The sequence below is a fragment of the Poecilia mexicana genome, unplaced genomic scaffold (assembly GCF_051168715.1).
Source record: "Poecilia mexicana isolate PSO_F unplaced genomic scaffold, ASM5116871v1 scaffold_21, whole genome shotgun sequence".
Taxonomy (NCBI): domain Eukaryota; kingdom Metazoa; phylum Chordata; class Actinopteri; order Cyprinodontiformes; family Poeciliidae; genus Poecilia; species Poecilia mexicana.
In genome coordinates, this window is record NW_028263390.1 from 11,823,301 (window position 1) to 11,842,891 (window position 19,591).

Genomic DNA, 19,591 nt, shown 5'->3' on the forward strand with positions numbered 1-19,591 from the left:
GTTATTTCTGACTATGTAGGATATTATAAGTGTCATTATTTAACATCTTTATGCAGCAGGGTGACTAGGAGAGCATCAGGACCTCCATGGAGAATTCTTTTATTCTCTTTCTGCAGTGAAGCCCAGACAGAGTTGATGTATGTGCCCTTCCCACAGTTTCTCGCTACAGTCTCATGTGGTCATGTGACACAGATAATTGGTGTCAGTCTGACTGACTGACTGGTAAGTGGGCAGTGTGATCCTGGTTGGAGTTGGATTTAACACTTAACACTAGGTGTTTAAATTAAAAATTATCTGATCACAGTAAACAGCTGTGAACTGATCTAAAGGTTTTTCTTTTTTTTTCTGTTTAGTAAGAAAAGAGACAAATTGAATATGAAGAAAAGTCGTACAAACCAGCGATTCTGTCATACAGAGAAATTGACTCAGTGATTGAGAGAATTTCATTTACGCATTGTAAAATATCAATAAATGTTTAGAGTTAACATCACTGAGAAGATTGTTTAATTTCACTTACAGGTTCAGTCTCGCATTGAGTCGATAACAGTAATGTTTAGTTTTATCCGATTATTATGCAACTCCAGACCATCTGAAGATGTTAAAAGTTGCAAATAAATGAAACCCCATCATGTCAGCATATCTGACACATGTGAGATTTAAAAATACAAAGCTTTAGACAGTGATGTTCCCAACAATGCCTTTCTATGCAATCACATAGCGCATATCCAGTGACGCCAGGCTGAGGGACATTTGTAAAAAAGATTCCAGCACTAACAGAACATATGCATGTCACATATGGTGTGCATCCAAAGTGATATGCAAATGTCTTATTTCAGACAAATTGATACATAAATACAGATGTGTTGGCGCAAATCAGTTAAAATGTAAGTAATCTTTTCAAATGACTGGAACTTTAAAATTAAACTATCACCAGTATCGTTACAGGGAGCCTGTGATGAATATGGGTAAATAAAATAGAATTTGATCGCCGTCCAGACAGATTTTGTCAGCAACAATTCTGACAAAACAGTTAATTTGACAAAAAAAAGTTAATTATGAGAGAATAATGAACTTATCATCATGTTGTGTCATAAAGTTTCCAGCTGAAAGACAACATTTTTAGATGATCTATAACTAAGTTAAAATTTGCAATTTAAACAACTTTAACCAATTCATGTCAGATCTCTACATCAGATGTGCTCTGCCCCCAAGTGGCCAAAAAAAAAAAAAAACATCCAATAATCAATCCATTTTTATTACATCTCCATCACTCAGGTTTATTTATTTATTTTTTTTTTATTTTTTTTTTTACAAAAAACAGATAAATACAATGAAAGTTTAAAGCATTTACAAAGCACATAAGTGAGGAACAGTAGAATGAAAAACTAAATAATTAAACTAGGAGGAATTATCTTGTTTCCTATTTTGTAAAAAAAAAATCAGGTAAAATAAGCATAAAGAAAACCAATAAATAAAAGGAGTTGTGAATCCTGAAAAAAAAAAGAAACATTACACTGGCTTGCTTGACACTCAGAGATTAATTTAATCTTCACATCTTTTGGATAAGCAAAGAGTTTCTGAGGAAGCACCTGCTTGCTGGCCGTTGGCAGTAATTTCCACAGTAAACACTGGAAGAGTGAGGAACGTCATCCGGAGCACAATAATACGGGGCTTTCCCGCAGCCATGTTTACCTCAGAGCAACTTGCCTGCAGAGCAGCTGCAGAGACCTGCTTCCAGCTACAGCGCTGCAGAGTCCAACAGCATGAGTGCTTCAAACCAAGTTTCAACGGCTCTTTTCAACTTTGAAAGTACACTGTGGAGAAATGCAAAACACAAATTGGACATTAATCAGAATAGATGTCATGATCTTATAATGAGTATTCTCAACGGTCTATTGATTAAAAATTAAAAATATGTGTCGGTAATAATCTAAAATCAACAAAAATCAGTTCATGAGTGAAATGATTTGCAATGAGGTAAAAGTAAACGGAAGCAAATCTTTTGGAATCATGAAAAAATGTAAATACAAAAGACACTACAAATGGTTAGCAGTGGCCCTGTTTAGATCATGTTATCATGGGATACCCTCGGCAAAAACATTCTCGGAGTGTTGCTTTGGTTCATTCGTGCACGCTTGAGGATTCCTTTAATCTTCCATAGTCGCTATTTGAAAGTGCCTAAACGTTTGGTCCCACAAATCGCAGCCAGAACTCCTCCTTGGAGCTGCTGTCTCCAGCCGAGCTTCCACCTCACAGAGCGAAATAGGTGGATTTTTCAGAAAGACAATGGCATGGGTCAAAATCACGCCAAAGCAACTGTCGTTAGCAAGAAAAGCTTTCATGACGATCTTTACAGAAAGATTATTATCTACATTTATTTCTCTGGACATTCGTCTTCATTTCACATGACTTATTTCAATGACTGATTTGTGTTGCCTGCATATTGCTTGTGTTGCTTCCTAAATCTGGTATGAATTTCACGTTAAAGCATGCTGCAGAACAGCTGCTGATGTTAGCTTGAAGGACAATTAGGTTTGTCCGAATGTCTCTCTCTAGGGACAGCAACGCTGTGTGTTCATTGAGCGGTGGAGGTGGATTGTTGCATTTATTGTTCATCACCTGTCTTTTTATGGCAAATAGAAAAACAAGACTTCTCACTTCATGTGTGACAGAGGATAGAAGTGGTTCCCACACAGACAGGAAGTCAAAAGGGGGCCTCTTGTGATACAGAGGGGGATACATAATTAAGGATGGTGTGTTTGCGTGTGCTTGCAAGAGTGTGTATGAGTAAATCACATCTTGGATAAACTAAAGAACTGCATTCCTTCCTTTAAATGTTTAATTTTGCACAATTTTGCATAAATTCTGTGTCACACACCCAAAAGTATGTCTTTCAATCTTCTTTGCTTTAACTTCCATTCATTTTTCATTCATTTCTATCACTCAACCATGACCTTTACCCTAAACCTAACCATTACCATGACCAGTATTTGTCCAACCCTAAGCCTAACCTTAGTCCTAAACTTAACCCCTAACCCAATAATAGCACCTCAACTTTGTTAACATTCACAGTTGTTACCATGCAAACAAGTGCACACAAGAGACATTTTCATTTTCATACAGCACACACTCACAATAATAATGGGAATTGAAAGCAGCAGTTGGCAGCATGTATATGCTGTTGGCACAGAGCTGGTCAGAACTACATAACCAGAAAAGACCCACGCTCCCTTTCTTTCCCACTGTTGTTCAGGTTATCCTGTGGGGCCACTTATGACCCTTCTGCAGGCAGGATGCAATGTCTGGGGACCCCAACAGAGCTGTACACAAGCATCCGCCAAGCCCTGGGAAGAAAACAAGGGCTGATGGAAAAACTAGAAGAAAGGAGTTTAAAGAGGAACAACAGTTAAAAACCAGGACGCACTCAATAACACTCACCATGCACCTGCAGCCCCTGTGTGCGTGTGTGTGTGTGTGTGTTGTTCCGTCAGAGAACTGCAGCGCTGCACAGTCCCCACGCACAGCACAGGTGGTCCAAACAAAAACCTGTGAAGTGTTGCCCAGAGAGTAATATCTCCATGTTGCATGTTGCAATAAGCCCCCCCATAGGAAACAAACACTTCCAGTGCTGTAAGATTTATTCACCCCCCGCACTTACAGGTTACAGTATAATGTGAATGATATCTTCCTCACAAGGCTCTTTGAGTCACTCTCAACAACTTTCCACAGTAAGTTACCAATGAGAAGCACCAGGACATGCTGGTGTTACGTATCAATGAAGAAGACGGGAGAATCCCCTCCTCTGTGTATTGTGTGGTGAGAAAAGGAAAGAGCTGGTTAGCTACTATGGAGTGGGAAAACCAAAGCATTGTTACAGTTTGATAGATTGACCACTCACCGGTTTGCATTTTTTGTCTATAATTTGACTGACTTTGCATCTACGTTCACATCTGCACACTCTCCCCCTTAACCCCTCCATATACAGATGTAAAAACAAAACACAATAAAAATCCCTAAAGGCCAACACTCATAGAATCATCTTTCTGTGTGAGGTCACAGTAAAGGTCGGTTATGAATAGAAACTAAATGATTTCAGGAAGGACTTGTTGAAAAGGAGACGAAAAAGGCAATGGCCTTCAGGAGGGTCTTAGATTATAACAGGAGTGTTTACACCCCCTGGTGTCAAAACTGAGCAAAAACACTAACTGCAAACGAACACAGAAATCGACCTGTTCGTCCCTCGCATAACAAGTTACGGCTGAGGAATAAAGGTAGCCATAATCTTTTAAAATTCACACAATTGCCTTTCAGGGTATGAGGGATACATATTGTGTTCTGATCAGGTCTTCAAAAAGGATAAATTCAACATCAGATGAACAGAATCGGACACTTTATAGTGTTTTACACCTCATTTACCAAAATCTAAGGCCACACCTATCACCAACTTATTGCTCAAGTTATTTAGATGGTCAGCAGAATACAACTTCCTGTGAAATAAGATTGCATTAAGTATTTTTAAAGCAAAAATCTGAATATTCAGCCTTGTTAAGTCTGTCTGCTTTAACAAAAGAAGTGAAGACAGTTAACCTCAGAAGTTACCTAACTATTAAATAGAGTTCACCTGTGTACATTACACTCAGTATAAATCCAGCAACCTTAGAAATTTGACAGAGAACCAAAGTGAAGAAGAAACATCATGAAGACCAATGAAAGAAGCAGACAGATAATATGATGGCGGTTGTATTTACTTCTTGAGCAGGCACAGGAAAGAAGAATGATGATGAATGTAAATAAATAAAAGGCCATGGAAAATATCCCTAAACATGCAACCAGAGATGCTACACTTTGGACCTCAAGAAGTTAAAATTTTAGACTAAAAATCAAACCTTAATCTATTTGAGAATATGTGGCAAGACTATTAATTTGATCTTCATTGACTTTCTAACCATTGCGACTGTTTTGCAAAACAGAATAAGCCAAAATTTCAGTCTCTAGATACCTATAAAGATGTATAGCTGAAAAAGGTGTTCCTGCAGTATGCTAACTCAATAGGGACTGAATAGAAATGTGTGCCACACTTTTCAGATTTTTTAAAATTTGATCTGTTTTTTTTTATTTGAAAACGATTTGTTTATTTACTTCCACTTTACAGCTCATCGCATAAAATCCTATTTATATAAAACCAGAAGCTGTAAACAGAACAAAACACAGAAACACCAAACCACCAATTTAGCACTGAAATGGAAGTCTCTCTAGAGACCTGGGTGTGTTGCGACCACAAATAACTCATCTGTAAAATGTCCTCAAGCAAAATTTTACTGCTTGGCCAAAGATTAATATTGAATCAGGACAGCAATCACAAACACACTCTCTCAATCATAACAGAGAGACTGAAGAAGGATTTCCAGGGAGTTGTATAAAATTGGAAGATTTCTGAAGACCATTACTTTACAACTGCTAAAGTGTTTTTTATTTTACTTTTTTATTTTTTGCACTAAATGTTTTCTGTTCAGGATCATGTTCCTCAATTACCTAAAAGTGAAAGAGGATTCAACTGACATAGTTCTTATTTTTTGTAATCGCTATCGGCAGTGATGCCAAGTCTTTATTTCAATGATTCATCACTATTAATAGTGATAATAAATGAATAAATATATAAGCCAGTCAAATAAAGACAGATCTACTTCCTCGTTTTCTCCCCAAACAAATAAACAGTGGCAGCGTGTAAATGTGTACGCTTCACTTAGCTTATGAGATGTGCTGTAGAGATAAAGAAAAAAAAAAACACAGACCACTAGAGGAACTGAGAAATGTGTCATGGAAACCTTACAGCCTATTTTACTCACCACACCTAAAGTTAAGACCAACTAGCTGTAAAAAGACAGGAGGTACAAGACTGTTTTTTTTTTCCACAGCAGATATAAAATTTAGGTGCAAGGGCATTAAGTTGATTTGGAGCAAAACTTGATATGCCTTGATAAATAAAACTTTGTGACTGCTGCACCTGAGGATGAATACTGTTGTATTAATTTAGAGGCCAAAGGGCTAATAGATGTTTATAACAAGTAGGGAGATAATTACAGGCCAACCTATGCTGCTGCCTTTTTCCAGTAAACTCTGCACTACGAACCCTCAGGGAGGTCTGATCACTCTGTGGGAGAAAGAGAGAGAGAAACACAGAGAGAGAGAGAGAGAAAGAGAGAGAGAGAGGGAGAGAGAGATAGAGAGGCAGACATAAAGAGAGAGAGAAACTTTCTAAACCAGGGTGAGTAAGCGAGTGAGAGTGACACACTGACGAGCACTGAGGAAACTCAAGACATTTTGCAACTGAGTTACTTCTGATGACAAACTGAAGGTAAATACCTCCTGTGTTATCATTTTCCTAAATTAAAAAGTCATATATATCATCCGTTAGAATTACTGTTACAGATTTATTAGAAAGAAGCGCGCCACAAGCATTTGTGTTAATAATTACAAGAGATGACGCAACATAATGTTTTACTCAGGAATCAGAAACTGATAGAGATGGTCACATTATCTAATTATGGCAAGTAATTTACAGCGAAAATTTGAAAGGAAATATATGTTGTTGAAGGTAAAATATGTGCATTAATGTTCGTATAAATGTTATACAAAGTTGTTGTAGTTCTTCCTATTAATTAGTGGTTTTACCTATAAAACTTTGCAAAGGAATCTGTGTGCTGGTACCAGCAACCGAGTTTAAGAAAAATATATTTTTTGTCTAAGAACAAATTTAAAGTTATAATTTTTAAGGTAACGTTCAAAGATTTTATGACAGAGCGGAGGCAGTAATGTTTAATGTTTAATGTTTAATGATAATTGTCTGCTGGGCACAAATGTTGCTATTTATGCTCATTTGCTTTTTAAGCTATAAAATTCAACTCCCGCAGGAAAGAGAGAATCTTTTCAGAAGACAAGCTAGAAAGTTACACATGCAGTTTAATCGAAAGAAAACAATAGTTTGTTTGAATTTTTCAATTTCTGATGGTTTGAACATGACAATAGCAAAAACTATAAATTTAACGTGCTAAACACTGAAAAACTTGTCTGGAACAGAACATGACCTTAATGTAGATAAGGAGAGTTAAATGTGGATTTCTGAATCAGCTTCTTAGCAATTTCACTTGTCTATTTTTATCGCAAACATGACAGATGCACATTGATAAAGTGCTACTCAGTAAAGGTGCAGAAGTGTTGTCAACTTCCTCTTTCCAGAATTGTTTGGTTTCATTAGAAGACCATTTGCTAAGAAATAAAACCAAAAATAGTTGGCACAAAAAGAAGAAGAAAAAAAAAAGCAGCGGCTTCGAATGCTTTGTTTGTTCTTCAGACTGGGCATGAGGTCAAAGACGTGGGCCTGCAGTGGGAGGAGTGGAGACTGAAAATCAGAAAGCTCATCAGCTTAATCAGGTAAAGGAGAAGATGTTCCATCAGATTTAGTTTTTTTGTTATTATTATTTTAAATTTTTTTTGCTGTTACAGCTCAGCTTATGTACCTTTCTTTTACATTCACAGGATGGGCTGCACGTGCAGTGGCCAGAAAGACGTAAAAGATGAGAATTCATTTTACAAAGTAAAGAACCCCCAGACATCTCACTCATCAAACCGCACAGTAAGTAAAACACTTAAGTGATCAATTTTATCTGCTCAGTACACCATCGATAGTTAGAATAAATGCGTGCATGAATACTGATGACAAAAACATACTTTTTCTCTGTTTTAGGGAAACAACGCAAACACCTATACTTCTAACGGTAATCACTACAATTTTCCCTTGCAACTAACTTTCTGCAATAATGCAGTCAACAAGACATTAGTGTGTGTAGGACGAAGCTACTCTGTGTGATTAAAATCGCAGCTTAATTTCCTTCGCTCTCTTCTGGGAATAAGATAAGCAGGGCTGCATGCAAAAGAAAGTAGTTTTAGCATCACGGCAGAGTTAAACGAGGGTGCGTATTACTTAAGAAAAAGGAACAGACTCATATGATGATTATAGAAACGCATTGATTAATAATATAGAGGGGTGTCAAAAAGTGGGTAGTGAAACTAAACAAAGATTTAAGGAGCATGATGAGAAAGAAACAATTATCGCTCTGTTTTTTTTTTGTTTTTTTTTTCAGATGAAAATGTGTTTATAGCACTGCACGACTTCAAAGCGACCAACGACAGCGATCTTTCTTTCAAGAAAGGAGACAAGCTCAAAGTTGTACAAGAGTAAGCGTCGTCCCGGTCTCGAAATTCGTGAAGTTTGCTGCTCCTCATTTCCCCCAGTTAAACCAAAATTGATATGTGTCGTATATTGTACTTGTAGGAACGGAGAATGGTGGCTGGCTAAATCGCTTCTCACTGACCAAGAGGGCTTCATCCCATCTAATTATGTAGCCAGATCAGATACGCTGGAGGTGGAGAAGTATGGGAAAACATTCTAATCTAGGCCAGAAAATAGCACTCTGCGACAGTATTGGCAGCCCTGGTAGATATGTGTAGAAGGCATGAAATAAAATGATCTTTTATTACAGTTGCATAACAAGAATGACTAAAGGGGAAAGAAATGCTATAAAGTATTTATTTTTAAACAAAATTACTGGAGGCACTATTATTAACACTCACAAATAGATATAAAGTAAACATAGCTAAAGGAAATTGTCCATGTTTTTACTTTACCTTTTTAAGTTTATCGAAGTGTCTAGAAGCCTTCAATTAGTCAATGACTTCCTGTTTCTTTGGGCTATAAAGGCGATGTGACATAGACTTCCATTTTTATTCAAAGTCTCTGACCACGTAAGAATGACATGAGAGTAAGCCATCAAACCAAGGTATATGTGTTCATCTTCATTTTGTTAGGACAGAAATGAACCACACCCAAGAAGTTAGTCTATGTTGAGAAATGAGGTAGATGTTTCATTGTATTAACTCAAAAAAATATAGATTCAAATACCATACATGCATCAGGTTTTATTTCAATCTCATTTTTAAAAATTCATGTCAGCTTGTGTATATATATATATATATATATATATATATATATATATATATATATATATATATATATATATATATATATATATATATACACACACATAGTTCTTAGTACTCAGTGAAATACTTTTTGCTACTGTTGTAATAATCAATAGCAGCTTTCACAGGGTTCTCCAGATATTTTGATAATTTATTCTTCTTTTGAGTTCCAGGACTTTGAAAGACCCCCTTCACATCACCTTAAAATTTATCTCTCTCCATCGATTCAAGCCAGGATCCTAACTGGGCCGATTCAAACAGTTTACTTTTGAAAACCGGAAGTGTTACGTTTCCTAAATTGCCCTAAATCTACTAGGGCAATAGGGCTTAACGGTAAATGTAAAAATACCAGCAATAAAATTAGTTGCTCATATTTAAAATGAGAGCAACACTTGTTTAACAACTCCAACTGTGACTAACAAGTCTGGACGAGCCCCCAAGTGGCATCTCAGGTTTTAACACTAGTCATTTATTTTCATGCTTTTCTACATGTTTTATCAGGAGTGCCGCAGCTTTTAGCACTCATATTTTAAAGTGCAATTACTACTGTTGTGACTTTGCATTTTTGAAATGAAAGTAATTAAAAAAAAACAACTGTGTTGTGTCGTAGATGGTTTTTCAAAGATGTGAGTCGAAGAGAGACGGAACGACTGCTTCTGGCTCCTGGAAATAAACCAGGCTCCTTTCTTGTTCGAGAGAGTGAGACCTGTAAAGGTAAGAGCTTGCAAAATTTAGTGCCCTATTAAAAACAACACACAATCATTGGCTTCAAACAGTGATAGGTTTAATAAAGAAAACCGATTCCTCTCGGTTCTTGCTTTCAGGGTCGTACTCGCTGTCGGTAAGAGACAATGATCAAGAACAAGGAGATGTGGTGAAACACTACAAGATTCGCTGTCTGGACAAAGGTGGTTACTATATCTCCCCTTCCAACACCTTCCCATCCTTACAAGAGCTGGTCAAGTACTACACCCGTAAGTTTACAACACAAGTACATGCAAAGTTTTCTTTTTCGTCATAATTTCAGAGTTACGTCGCATAAAAACGGACACCTATGTGGACTTCAGAATGTATTAATCACAACAGATGTGTCGTTTTCGCTGCTATGAATTTTAACATCGGTATCTGACTTTGAATGAAATCAGGAAACTAGACCCTCAAGATGCATTTTGCATTTCCTGTTAGTGTGTTTAGATACTCCTACCTCTCCTGTGACTAAACCACAAGATAAACCTAGTAGATGTCTGCCAAAGCACATCTGCTCCTGATAAAAGGCGCTCATGCAAGCAAGCATAACTTTGCTCTAGCTGTCACGGATGGAAACAAAAACATTTTCTCAGTAGTTATCATACATGTATCACGCTTACATGCAGGGACTGCAGACGGGTTGTGTCTTCGACTGTATGCTCCTTGTAAACAAAAGGCCCCTCAGCAGCCGTGGGCTCAGGATGAGTGGGAGATTCCCAGAGAGACGCTGAAAATGGTGAAGAAACTCGGTGCTGGGCAGTTTGGAGAAGTTTGGATGGGTGAGGAAAAAAAAAAAACTACCTTTCACGTTCAAAGGGGTCTCATGAGCTCGAAAAGGGGAGTGAATTAATTCATCTCCATGAACCTCCTTGGCAGGCTACTACAAGAACACCCAGAAGGTTGCTATCAAGACGATGAAAGAAGGAACGATGGAGCCGGAGGCCTTTCTTCAGGAAGCTAACCTCATGAAACAGCTGCAGCATGACAGGCTCGTACGACTCCATGCTGTTGTCACCAAGGAGCCTATTCTCATCGTGACCGAGTTCATGGTGAACGGTAAGAAATATCAAAAGGTTTGCAGATGAATATGTTATGAATCACAGTACTAATATGGTTGTAAACAGAGAGCCGAATATGCACACGTACCGAGATTATTTCTCTTATCGAGAGACTTTGTCTGGACTTTATCGAGTCCAGAAAACCCCAAAGCGCTTCACACTACACTCAGCCATTCACACATTCATGCACACATTCACAACCTGATGGTGCGACTGCATAGTAGCCACAGCTGACTTGGGGCAGATAGAAGTGAAAGCGAGGCTGCCATGCACAGGCGCCGCCCGTCCCTCTGACCACCAGCAGCAGGTGGTCAGAAAAACTGAGGCAGACCTAGCAGAGATCTGAACTGGCAACCCGTCGGTTACAGGGCAAACTCCTACCCCTGTCACCGTCCTCGCCCCAAAGAGACCAAGAAAATATACGTCTAGATAATTTACTGTGTACAAAAGAATTAACTACGTCACTTATCGGTGGAGGATGCCTCTCCACGAGTTTTATATTATCCTTTCAATGGGGCAATTATGCACCTTGAGGAGCATCAAAAACTACTATTAACATTGACCCTGATCATTTTTTGTGCAAAATCACTCAAAATTAGAAAAACATATATGTATAGTGTAGATTTTTTAGATTTTTTGTCCATCTAACATACTGTATTTAGCTTGTTAGAGTTACAGTATATCAAACAATCTCTTTGCAAGAATGAATATGATTTTGAAAGGATTTTAACAGAGGAGGATGAAAAATAGATATAGAAACCAAAATGCTGTAGTATTCTAAAAAAAATACACTTTGTAGTTGAATGCCTTATTCACAAATAGATTACTTTATTTAGTTTTAAAAGGCATTTTAAAGGCATACGGAAGACTTTAAAATAGAAAATGTCTGAAAAATAAAAGCTTCCTGCAAAACCCTAACCCCTAACCCATTTTTATTTTTATTCTTTTGCAATATGCATTAACACACTGTTTGAGTTTCTTTTCTTTCTTTCTTTTTTTAAATCTGACTATTTATTTCGAGTGTGATCAGCTATGGCAGCCATGATAAACATTGCTTGTAAATTTGTTTGCATATACTGTTAGTAAGTTTTTATGAAAAGATTAGAGAATTTTTTGTGTTGGTAGACACAAAAAAGCAACGCTCAAGGTTCAACAGAAAATACTGTGTGACACTAGCATAGTCTGCGGCATAATCTCTATTACTAGGTAGAAGGTTAATCTGTGAATAATAAAAATAAAAAAAAGCCAATTTCGGAACTGCAATAAGACATGAAACAATAGGATTGTTTTCTTGATCGTCACATTAGGAGAACAATATTCAAATTATTCCAATGTTCTCTTCCAAAATAAATTAAATCTGCAGTAAGAATGTAGAAGATTGCTACTTTCTTTTATTGAAAATCAGCTGATTAGATGAAAGAGCTGCACGTTTCATTTAATCAGGACTAATTTAGGAGAGAAGAATGAATTTGCTTCTTTTCTCAGTGTTACTTAATATTTAAAGGAAAATAGAATAAGCTTGTTACATTTGTGCTAAAAAAAAATCTATCGCAGATTTAAATCTGCAGCTGCATTTGAAGTCATGCAAAGTGGCAATACTTTGTCACTTTGCATGACTTAAAATCTGTTTAACTATAAACAGATGCAGACAAATATAGTTTGAATTTTCATTATTTCATGAATTTTGAAGATTATTATGCCATATACATTTATTTTTGTCAAATAACGGCCCATGTGCAGCATGAAATTTTGCTTGTTAGAACGTCGATGATTAACTCGGAGCCTCATTCGTGAAAGGTATCTCACTGAAGCGCAGTACGTTTTATCGCACTCGAGTGTATCACATCATGTAAAAGATCATAAATTAACATTTCTACAAAATGGTGATTTGGTGACATTTTAATCTGCTTAGGTTTTTTTTCCCTGATGGTATCATGTCCCTTTTCTCTCTTACAGGCTGCCTTCTTGACTTTCTAAAAACCGATGAAGGAAAAAATCTCAAGATGAACAAATTGATTGATATGTCAGCGCAGGTGGGAAACAGCTTTAATTACACGATCTCAAAGTTTCATCCTGTAATGCAACATTTCCCTGATAATATTATGAGCGGTTCTGTCATTGCTGCTCTAACTGGTGTAGTTTTTGCCTGTAACTGCGAGACATTAATATTTAGGTGTTTGATTTCTGCACTCGCCGTCCAACTAAAAAAAATATTAGGTTTTACTTTTACCTCAAAGCCTATTTATACTCTCACTGTTCTACAGTAAAGCTCTGAACGTTTTTGAGACTGTAGTATAATCTTTGACACCAGTTATGATGTGAACACACATGGAAACTGTCAGCAGTAGCTGTGTGGTTTCTGTGGCGGGGCTTTTCGCTCAACTGGCTTCAAAGCATCGCACTACGTCAATTATTAACATCCGGACAGGAAGTTGTGCTATTTTTCCATCTACACTAAGCCCCCCCTCCGCCGCCGCCGCCGTCAACCCTACACAAAAGTATTTTTCCCCCCAAACTTTCAACTTCCTTAAAGTATCACATCCTATTAAACCCTGTTACTACTGAAAGCCCAACTGTTGAACCCCGAACACATCCTACAAATGCTGCCAAGGGAGACCAAACACACACACAGTGTACAAACTGCTGTCCATTTATCCGGATGGCTGTACATAAATACTTGAGATGTATCTAGTCCTATATTAGACACTTAAATTTGTATTTGAGCACATGACTCAGATGACACGTCCGCTTCTCTGTCTCCTTTATGACAGATAGCCGAAGGCATGGCATACATTGAAAAGAAGAACTATATTCACCGTGACCTTCGCGCAGCTAATATTCTGGTCAATGAGACGCTCCACTGCAAGATAGCTGACTTTGGCCTTGCCAGGATCATTGAGTCTGAATACACGGCACAAGAAGGTAAAGTACGAGCAGAAACTGATCGTAACTGCAATCAAATTAAATATGCTGCACAGTTTTTATGTGGTTAAATGAGGAATTTTGCAACTTTTAAATTGGTGTATTTTTTAGCTGTGCAAAAAAAAAAAAAAAAAAAAAAGTCTTGAGCCCGTTCTCATTTCTTTATACTGTGCTTCAAAGGAAAAATACATAGAATCCTCTAAACAGCTCAGTTTTCTGAAAAAAGTTTCAGAAAGAACTCAAACATCAGTTAAATAAGTTACGTCTCAAATTCAACATTTCTCAGATTAATGCTACTGGCTAATTTGAAACAATATGTCAGTAAATACGCACTTGCATGACAACTGTGAACTAAAAATAATCCTCAGTCTGACGAGATATGACGACTGTATTACACATTTCTTCTTGCTAGAAAATGTTCTTGTGGAAACCTTGTTTCTGTCCTGACTGGGTGAATCTTAAGATAAGAATAAAGTGTTACAGGATCTTTCGAGCTACTTGTCAGCAACATGTTTATCATTGTCTTTTTCCAATATTCAGGTGCGAAGTTCCCCATTAAATGGACAGCTCCAGAGGCTATCAACTATGGCACGTTTAGCATCAAATCAGACGTCTGGTCCTTTGGGATCCTACTGACAGAAATGGTCACATATGGAAGGATACCATACCCGGGTAAAAACCTTAAGAAACAATTATCTTTCAGGTTTAGAAAGCATAACGTTTTGAGATACTGATAATCGCCCGTGACTACGTATGCTACGACACATATCATAATACATATAAACAATTGCAAAAATAATTGTGAGTTTAATTTGGCTTTTCTTGGCTCCAACCAGGAATGACCAATCCAGAGGTGATCAGGAACCTGGACAAGTTTTACAGGATGCCACGGCCAGAAGGCTGCCCCGAGGAACTTTACGAGATCATGACGGTGTGCTGGAAACAAAAGCCCGAGGAACGGCCCACTTTTGATTATTTACAGAGCACTCTCAACGATTTCTTTATTGCCACAGAGGGACAATATGAGATGCATCCATAGGTGGCAAAAAAAAAAAAAAAAGAGAGAAGCGCTTTTTGTCAAATAATGGCTGTACCCACCTAGCATCTCCACTGTGACTCATACAAAAGATTTATATAAAATAATTCCTCTCAGTGAATGTCAAAGTTATTTTTGGCTTCTACCATCTACAACGGAAACAAGCGTCAGAAACGTATCAAAGTCAAGAACTTCAACACGGTTTCGCTATGTTGACTTTGTTTCAGTTATAGATGCCTCTTGTTCTTGACTGAAGCGCTGGAATGTGAGTAGGTATCACTAGTGATGATATGTATGTATGTATATAATATGATTAACAAGGGACTGGAAATGCAACAGGGTCATGCACATGATGAACAGCTTTTGTACCTGGGGAACGCAACGGAGGTAAAGCTGGAGGTGAAACATTTGCATGGTACTGAACGCAACAACCTGAGATTACATGCACAATACTTTGCACATTTTTTTCTTCATCTATTTGTATTTGAAAATAAAAAGGCTTAGAAAAGAGAGATTGATGCTTTTTACATAATTGTCGGCATTTGTGTAGTTGTAAGCCGGCAGCACGGTTCATCTTCATCACAGACTCAGAATACAACGGTTTCTTTATAAATAGCAATTGCAAAGGCTTTCTCTTCAATCTACGCTCAAAATATTTCAAAAGGAGAACTTTCAAAGGACTCTGTCAGGATTTAAGAGAGCAAAGTTGTGCTTCTATGCTCAGGATCCCACGCTTAGATAAAATCAATCTAAAATAAGGTCGCATCATCACATATACCATTTGACTGAATTTAGTTTTATTATTGCTGATGGCAAGTGTCAGATAAAGGCAACACGAAATGATTGTGCAACTAACTTCATCTACTTTCTGAATGCTGAAAACCTGTAAAGCTCAATCCGCAGGAAGCCTTCAAAACTAACAAATTACACTAAATTGCTGCAGTTTGGATCCTTTAAATTAAAAATCTCCCTTGGGGTTACTGACAGTATCTCAAAAATATGAGAATGGAATGGCCAAGGCAGCTAGGGGTTAAACCCTGCCATTTCCTGAATGGACAGGAAACAGGAAGTGTGAGTCAGCATTCCTCAAATGCCACGTAGAGAAGAAGGGCCTCAGTTACCAAATTGGGTGACATCTTGACATTTCTTTTCCTCTAAACTTTGGTTTGTAATACTGACAAAAAACAAAAAAACAAAACCAAGGGACAATAGATACTCACTTCTTTTGATTTACAAAATGAACATTTCACAATTATAATGTTCTATTAACTACATTTATTATTATTATTATTATTATTATTATTATTATTATTATTATTACTACTACTATTATTATTGTTGTTATTGGACTTTGCTGCACACTGACAAAAGAACCCAAAAACAAATGTAAAGAAATAAGGAACAGTAAAATTCAAAAATGTAAAACAGAAAGTTACAAAATTTGCAGGAATTGTGTTATCCTGCAGGGGTCAGTGTCATGCAGCGTTAAATAATGTCTCCATGTCTGAGAAAAACCTGCAAAACAGATGAGGCTTTTAGAGTAAATAAGGTAATTTGAACATATTGAATCGTGATGCCTTTTGAAACGGGCTTTACTGGGTTAAATTTGAATTAATTCAGGAAGCCTGTCGTTTTCTGAATCTGATAGTTTTTTATTCTTTGTGTAAACATTTTTGATTAAGTGAACTGTATCGTAAATGGATTCAAATGCTTTTATCTGACCACAATTAGAATCAACAGGGTTCAAGATGAGTATTGTTGTTAGCTCTACACAAATGAAACCCAATGGAACGTAACTGAATTGAAAACAAACTATGAGTTTAGAGAATATTAATATTTAGTAGTTGACACTTTCAATAAGAAGATCCTGGATTTATTCCGCCTGTGGAGCTGCACATTCTCTTTGTGTGTGCAATGGTTCTTTTCCTTGGTACTCTGGTTTCCTGCTGATGTCTGAGAGGTTAATTGGAGGTACAAAATGAGATGTACGCAAGTAGGTAGATGTTTGTGTCTGTCCTGTAATGGGATATTAACATCGGGGTCAAATGCTGACTGATGGTGATCCATTACTGCACAGTAATGGTGATCCATTACTGTGCAGTAATGGATCACCATTACTGCACAGAGTCGCTCACAATCGGTCTTCTGGTTATCCAGCTGGCTTTATGGAAATTGATCACATGGTATCAATGGGTTTAGGATCTAAGGGGTTTCTTATCAATGGGTCCGAATTTCAATTATTTTAAGTTTGAGCCAATTTGATCTCACAATATTCCAAAGAGAGAGGAAATACCCAGAGCATAACCAGTCAAAAACCCAGATTGTGGTGAAAAGATGCTCTTTGAATCCTTTTTACTTGCACTCTTTACTCAGGGCATGTGGTTTGGCTTATGACTTTCCATGAGGAATACGTAGATATTCTTAGCAACTGTTTCTCACAGTACTGGCATAATTGACTATGGCAAAGGTAAATATTGCCAACACAAGCAGACGATGATTTCAAACATGTTGTCTTGTAACAGTCAGACTGTCGAGTACGAAGCAGTTTCATTTGTTCATATAACTGAACTAAAGTTAGACAATGATTATATGCCGACTATAAGATTTTCTTTATACATAAACTTTAAGGTAAATTGTTTGTGAATTGATAGCATGCATCACATGACTCAGGTGCAATGAAGCAATGTACTACATTAGTTTAGTTTTAATATTGCAAATCATTGCAATACACTTGTTTTGTGTCAGAAAGCCAGTGGTATGTGACAATTGGCTGATTATTTAAATGCTGACACTAAAGACTAAAGTAAACAACCTCGCTTGCTCATTAAAGATGTCACTAAAAATGTGTTTGTTTGTTGAAGAAAAGGTTAGGCGATACTCCAATAGGTAATGTTACCCTAATGTTAGCTAAAATAACGTCTTTTAGCAAATAAACAAGTCTCTGGAATGAGTCTGAGGAAAGTTTGTCCCACTCCTCGCTTTCAGCTTACAATGAAATCTTAATCCAACATTTCAACTGGATTAAGAACTGAGTATATGAGATATTTTACTCATATATTTTTTAACATTCCCTTAAAAATCACCCAAGTTGACTGAGTGATCCAGACCCTCCAGTGGCAAATAAGCCACGATGTTAACATAACATGATGAGACATTTAGGTTAGGACCACCCCGTCCTTTCTCCTCCCCCTGTGCATGGCGGGTGCCTCGCAGGGAATAATGATGGCTCCCACACTGATTAATGACTGATCCCTGCAGAAGGCAACACGTCATTAGCATTTGTTCGGGATAACCCCTCTCCCTCCTCTGGGAAAGAAACAAGCACGTCGCCACAGATGAAAAGAGACGGGCTTTCATCTTCCAATGATGTTTTCGATTGTGTTCACTTTGAATTGTGCTCCTTGTGAACATGTTATCTCTCCCGGGCTTTGATGTCATTAAATTAATGGAGTCCATCAATCACAAGTGTGTGCTCTAGAAACAGTGAGGGCTCTTGAAACGTCGACAACAGATGTCTCTGAAACATTTTTTCAAAATGTGTGTATGTATTTCCTGGATAGAGAGGAAAGAAGAAACCTAATTCATCCATGTGCTCCGGTTAATACTACAGAAGAAAAGCAAAACTAGTCCATTCCTTAGTATGTGCCTGGACATAAGGAAATCTATAGAATTCTGCTTTAAAATAGAGAAGTTGTGATTGTGATTTCTAAATATTTGGAAAGTTTTATTTCCTTATTCTGTACATAACCCAGGAACTATCATCTACTTCAAATATCAAATGTTATGCACACTGAAACAGTTTTTGAACAGACTTCATGTCTGGGTAACAGTTCGGGTCAAATGACTGAAACGTGGACACAGCTGGGTGTTCAAAATTTCCAATGATCAAAAGCCCACGTCAAAATTTGCTTCATGAAAGGCTTACATTAAACTGTCTGAACAGTTTCCCAAAAGCCCTAACTTCAAACATTTTGAAAATGTTATTTACCTACCAAAAAGTTAAACATTTAGGTGATAATAACCCCCAAATGTGTCCTAAATATGTCCGGTTATTGACCACCACAACCTGTGCTCTATATGAGTGAAGGACATTGCTGGCAAGGAAAAATTTAATTATATGTGAATGTGGTAAAAAGTGCTGGAGGTTACTGCTGGACTATGCAGCAACCACCTAAAGTTCTGACAGACTTTCTATTTGTAATGTTAATGTTGAGCACTGCAGGATGGCTTGTTTCAGAAATGACCGCATCTAATTAACCGGGATGAGTGGGAGTCCAAACCTCTCAGCTAAAATGATATAAAGCTGCATTCCACTACTGCAGACTTTCCCAGCATGCTTTGTCCTGTTTCCGAAATGCCTATAAATTGCTGTATTTTTGCTCAAGAGAAAGTCTCTAATCTGCATGCTGTGTTCAATTTTCTGAGACGTATTCTTTAGAAGGTTAATATGTCTAATACAAGTACTCAGAACTGCTTATATGTTCGAAGCAATGCAGAATGCATTGAAAAATTAAGTAGTCGTATGTTTCAATATGCATTTAAAGTGGAACCCCCCCCCACACCCCTACACACACACATTTTTCAATAATCTTTTATATTATGCATGCTATCTCATTAACCGCTACTTCTTAAAGTACGAAGGAGACATTGTGGGTCTTCATCTCTTCATATTTTGTTTCCAAGGAGTTGAAGCTGCTTGAACTACTAAACAATGCTACAGATTTTCTGAAGGTCTTACAGTTTTTTTTTTTTCCCCAACAATTTCTTTGAGAAAAATCTGCCTCCTGTG

At 37.3% G+C, this 19,591-nt stretch overlaps 1 protein-coding gene across 1 annotated transcript; it reads left to right on the forward strand.

Moving 5' to 3' along the window:
- Positions 1-6,238: 6,238 nt before the first annotated feature.
- On the forward strand, positions 6,239-15,314 carry blk (BLK proto-oncogene, Src family tyrosine kinase). Its single transcript, XM_014996193.2, has 14 exons — positions 6,239-6,355; positions 7,352-7,431; positions 7,537-7,633; positions 7,745-7,775; positions 8,142-8,235; positions 8,333-8,431; positions 9,650-9,753; positions 9,864-10,013; positions 10,413-10,565; positions 10,663-10,842; positions 12,801-12,877; positions 13,616-13,766; positions 14,307-14,438; positions 14,603-15,314. The coding sequence occupies exons 3-14, from the start codon at positions 7,538-7,540 to the stop codon at positions 14,803-14,805; spliced, it is 1,470 nt and encodes a 489-aa protein (XP_014851679.1). The 5' UTR covers positions 6,239-6,355; positions 7,352-7,431; position 7,537; the 3' UTR covers positions 14,806-15,314.
- Positions 15,315-19,591: the final 4,277 nt, after the last annotated feature.

What these genes read in the sequence shown, in the direction of transcription:
- blk (XM_014996193.2), top strand. Translation starts at nt 7,538, where the DNA reads ATGGGCTGCACGTGCAGTGGCCAGAAAGACGTAAAAGATGAGAATTCA. An exon ending in GATACGCTGGAGGTGGAGAA is followed by an intron (nt 8,432 to 9,649) that starts GTATGGGAAAAC and finishes GTTGTGTCGTAG; the next exon opens with ATGGTTTTTCAAAGATGTGA. An exon ending in TGATTGATATGTCAGCGCAG is followed by an intron (nt 12,878 to 13,615) that starts GTGGGAAACAGC and finishes CCTTTATGACAG; the next exon opens with ATAGCCGAAGGCATGGCATA.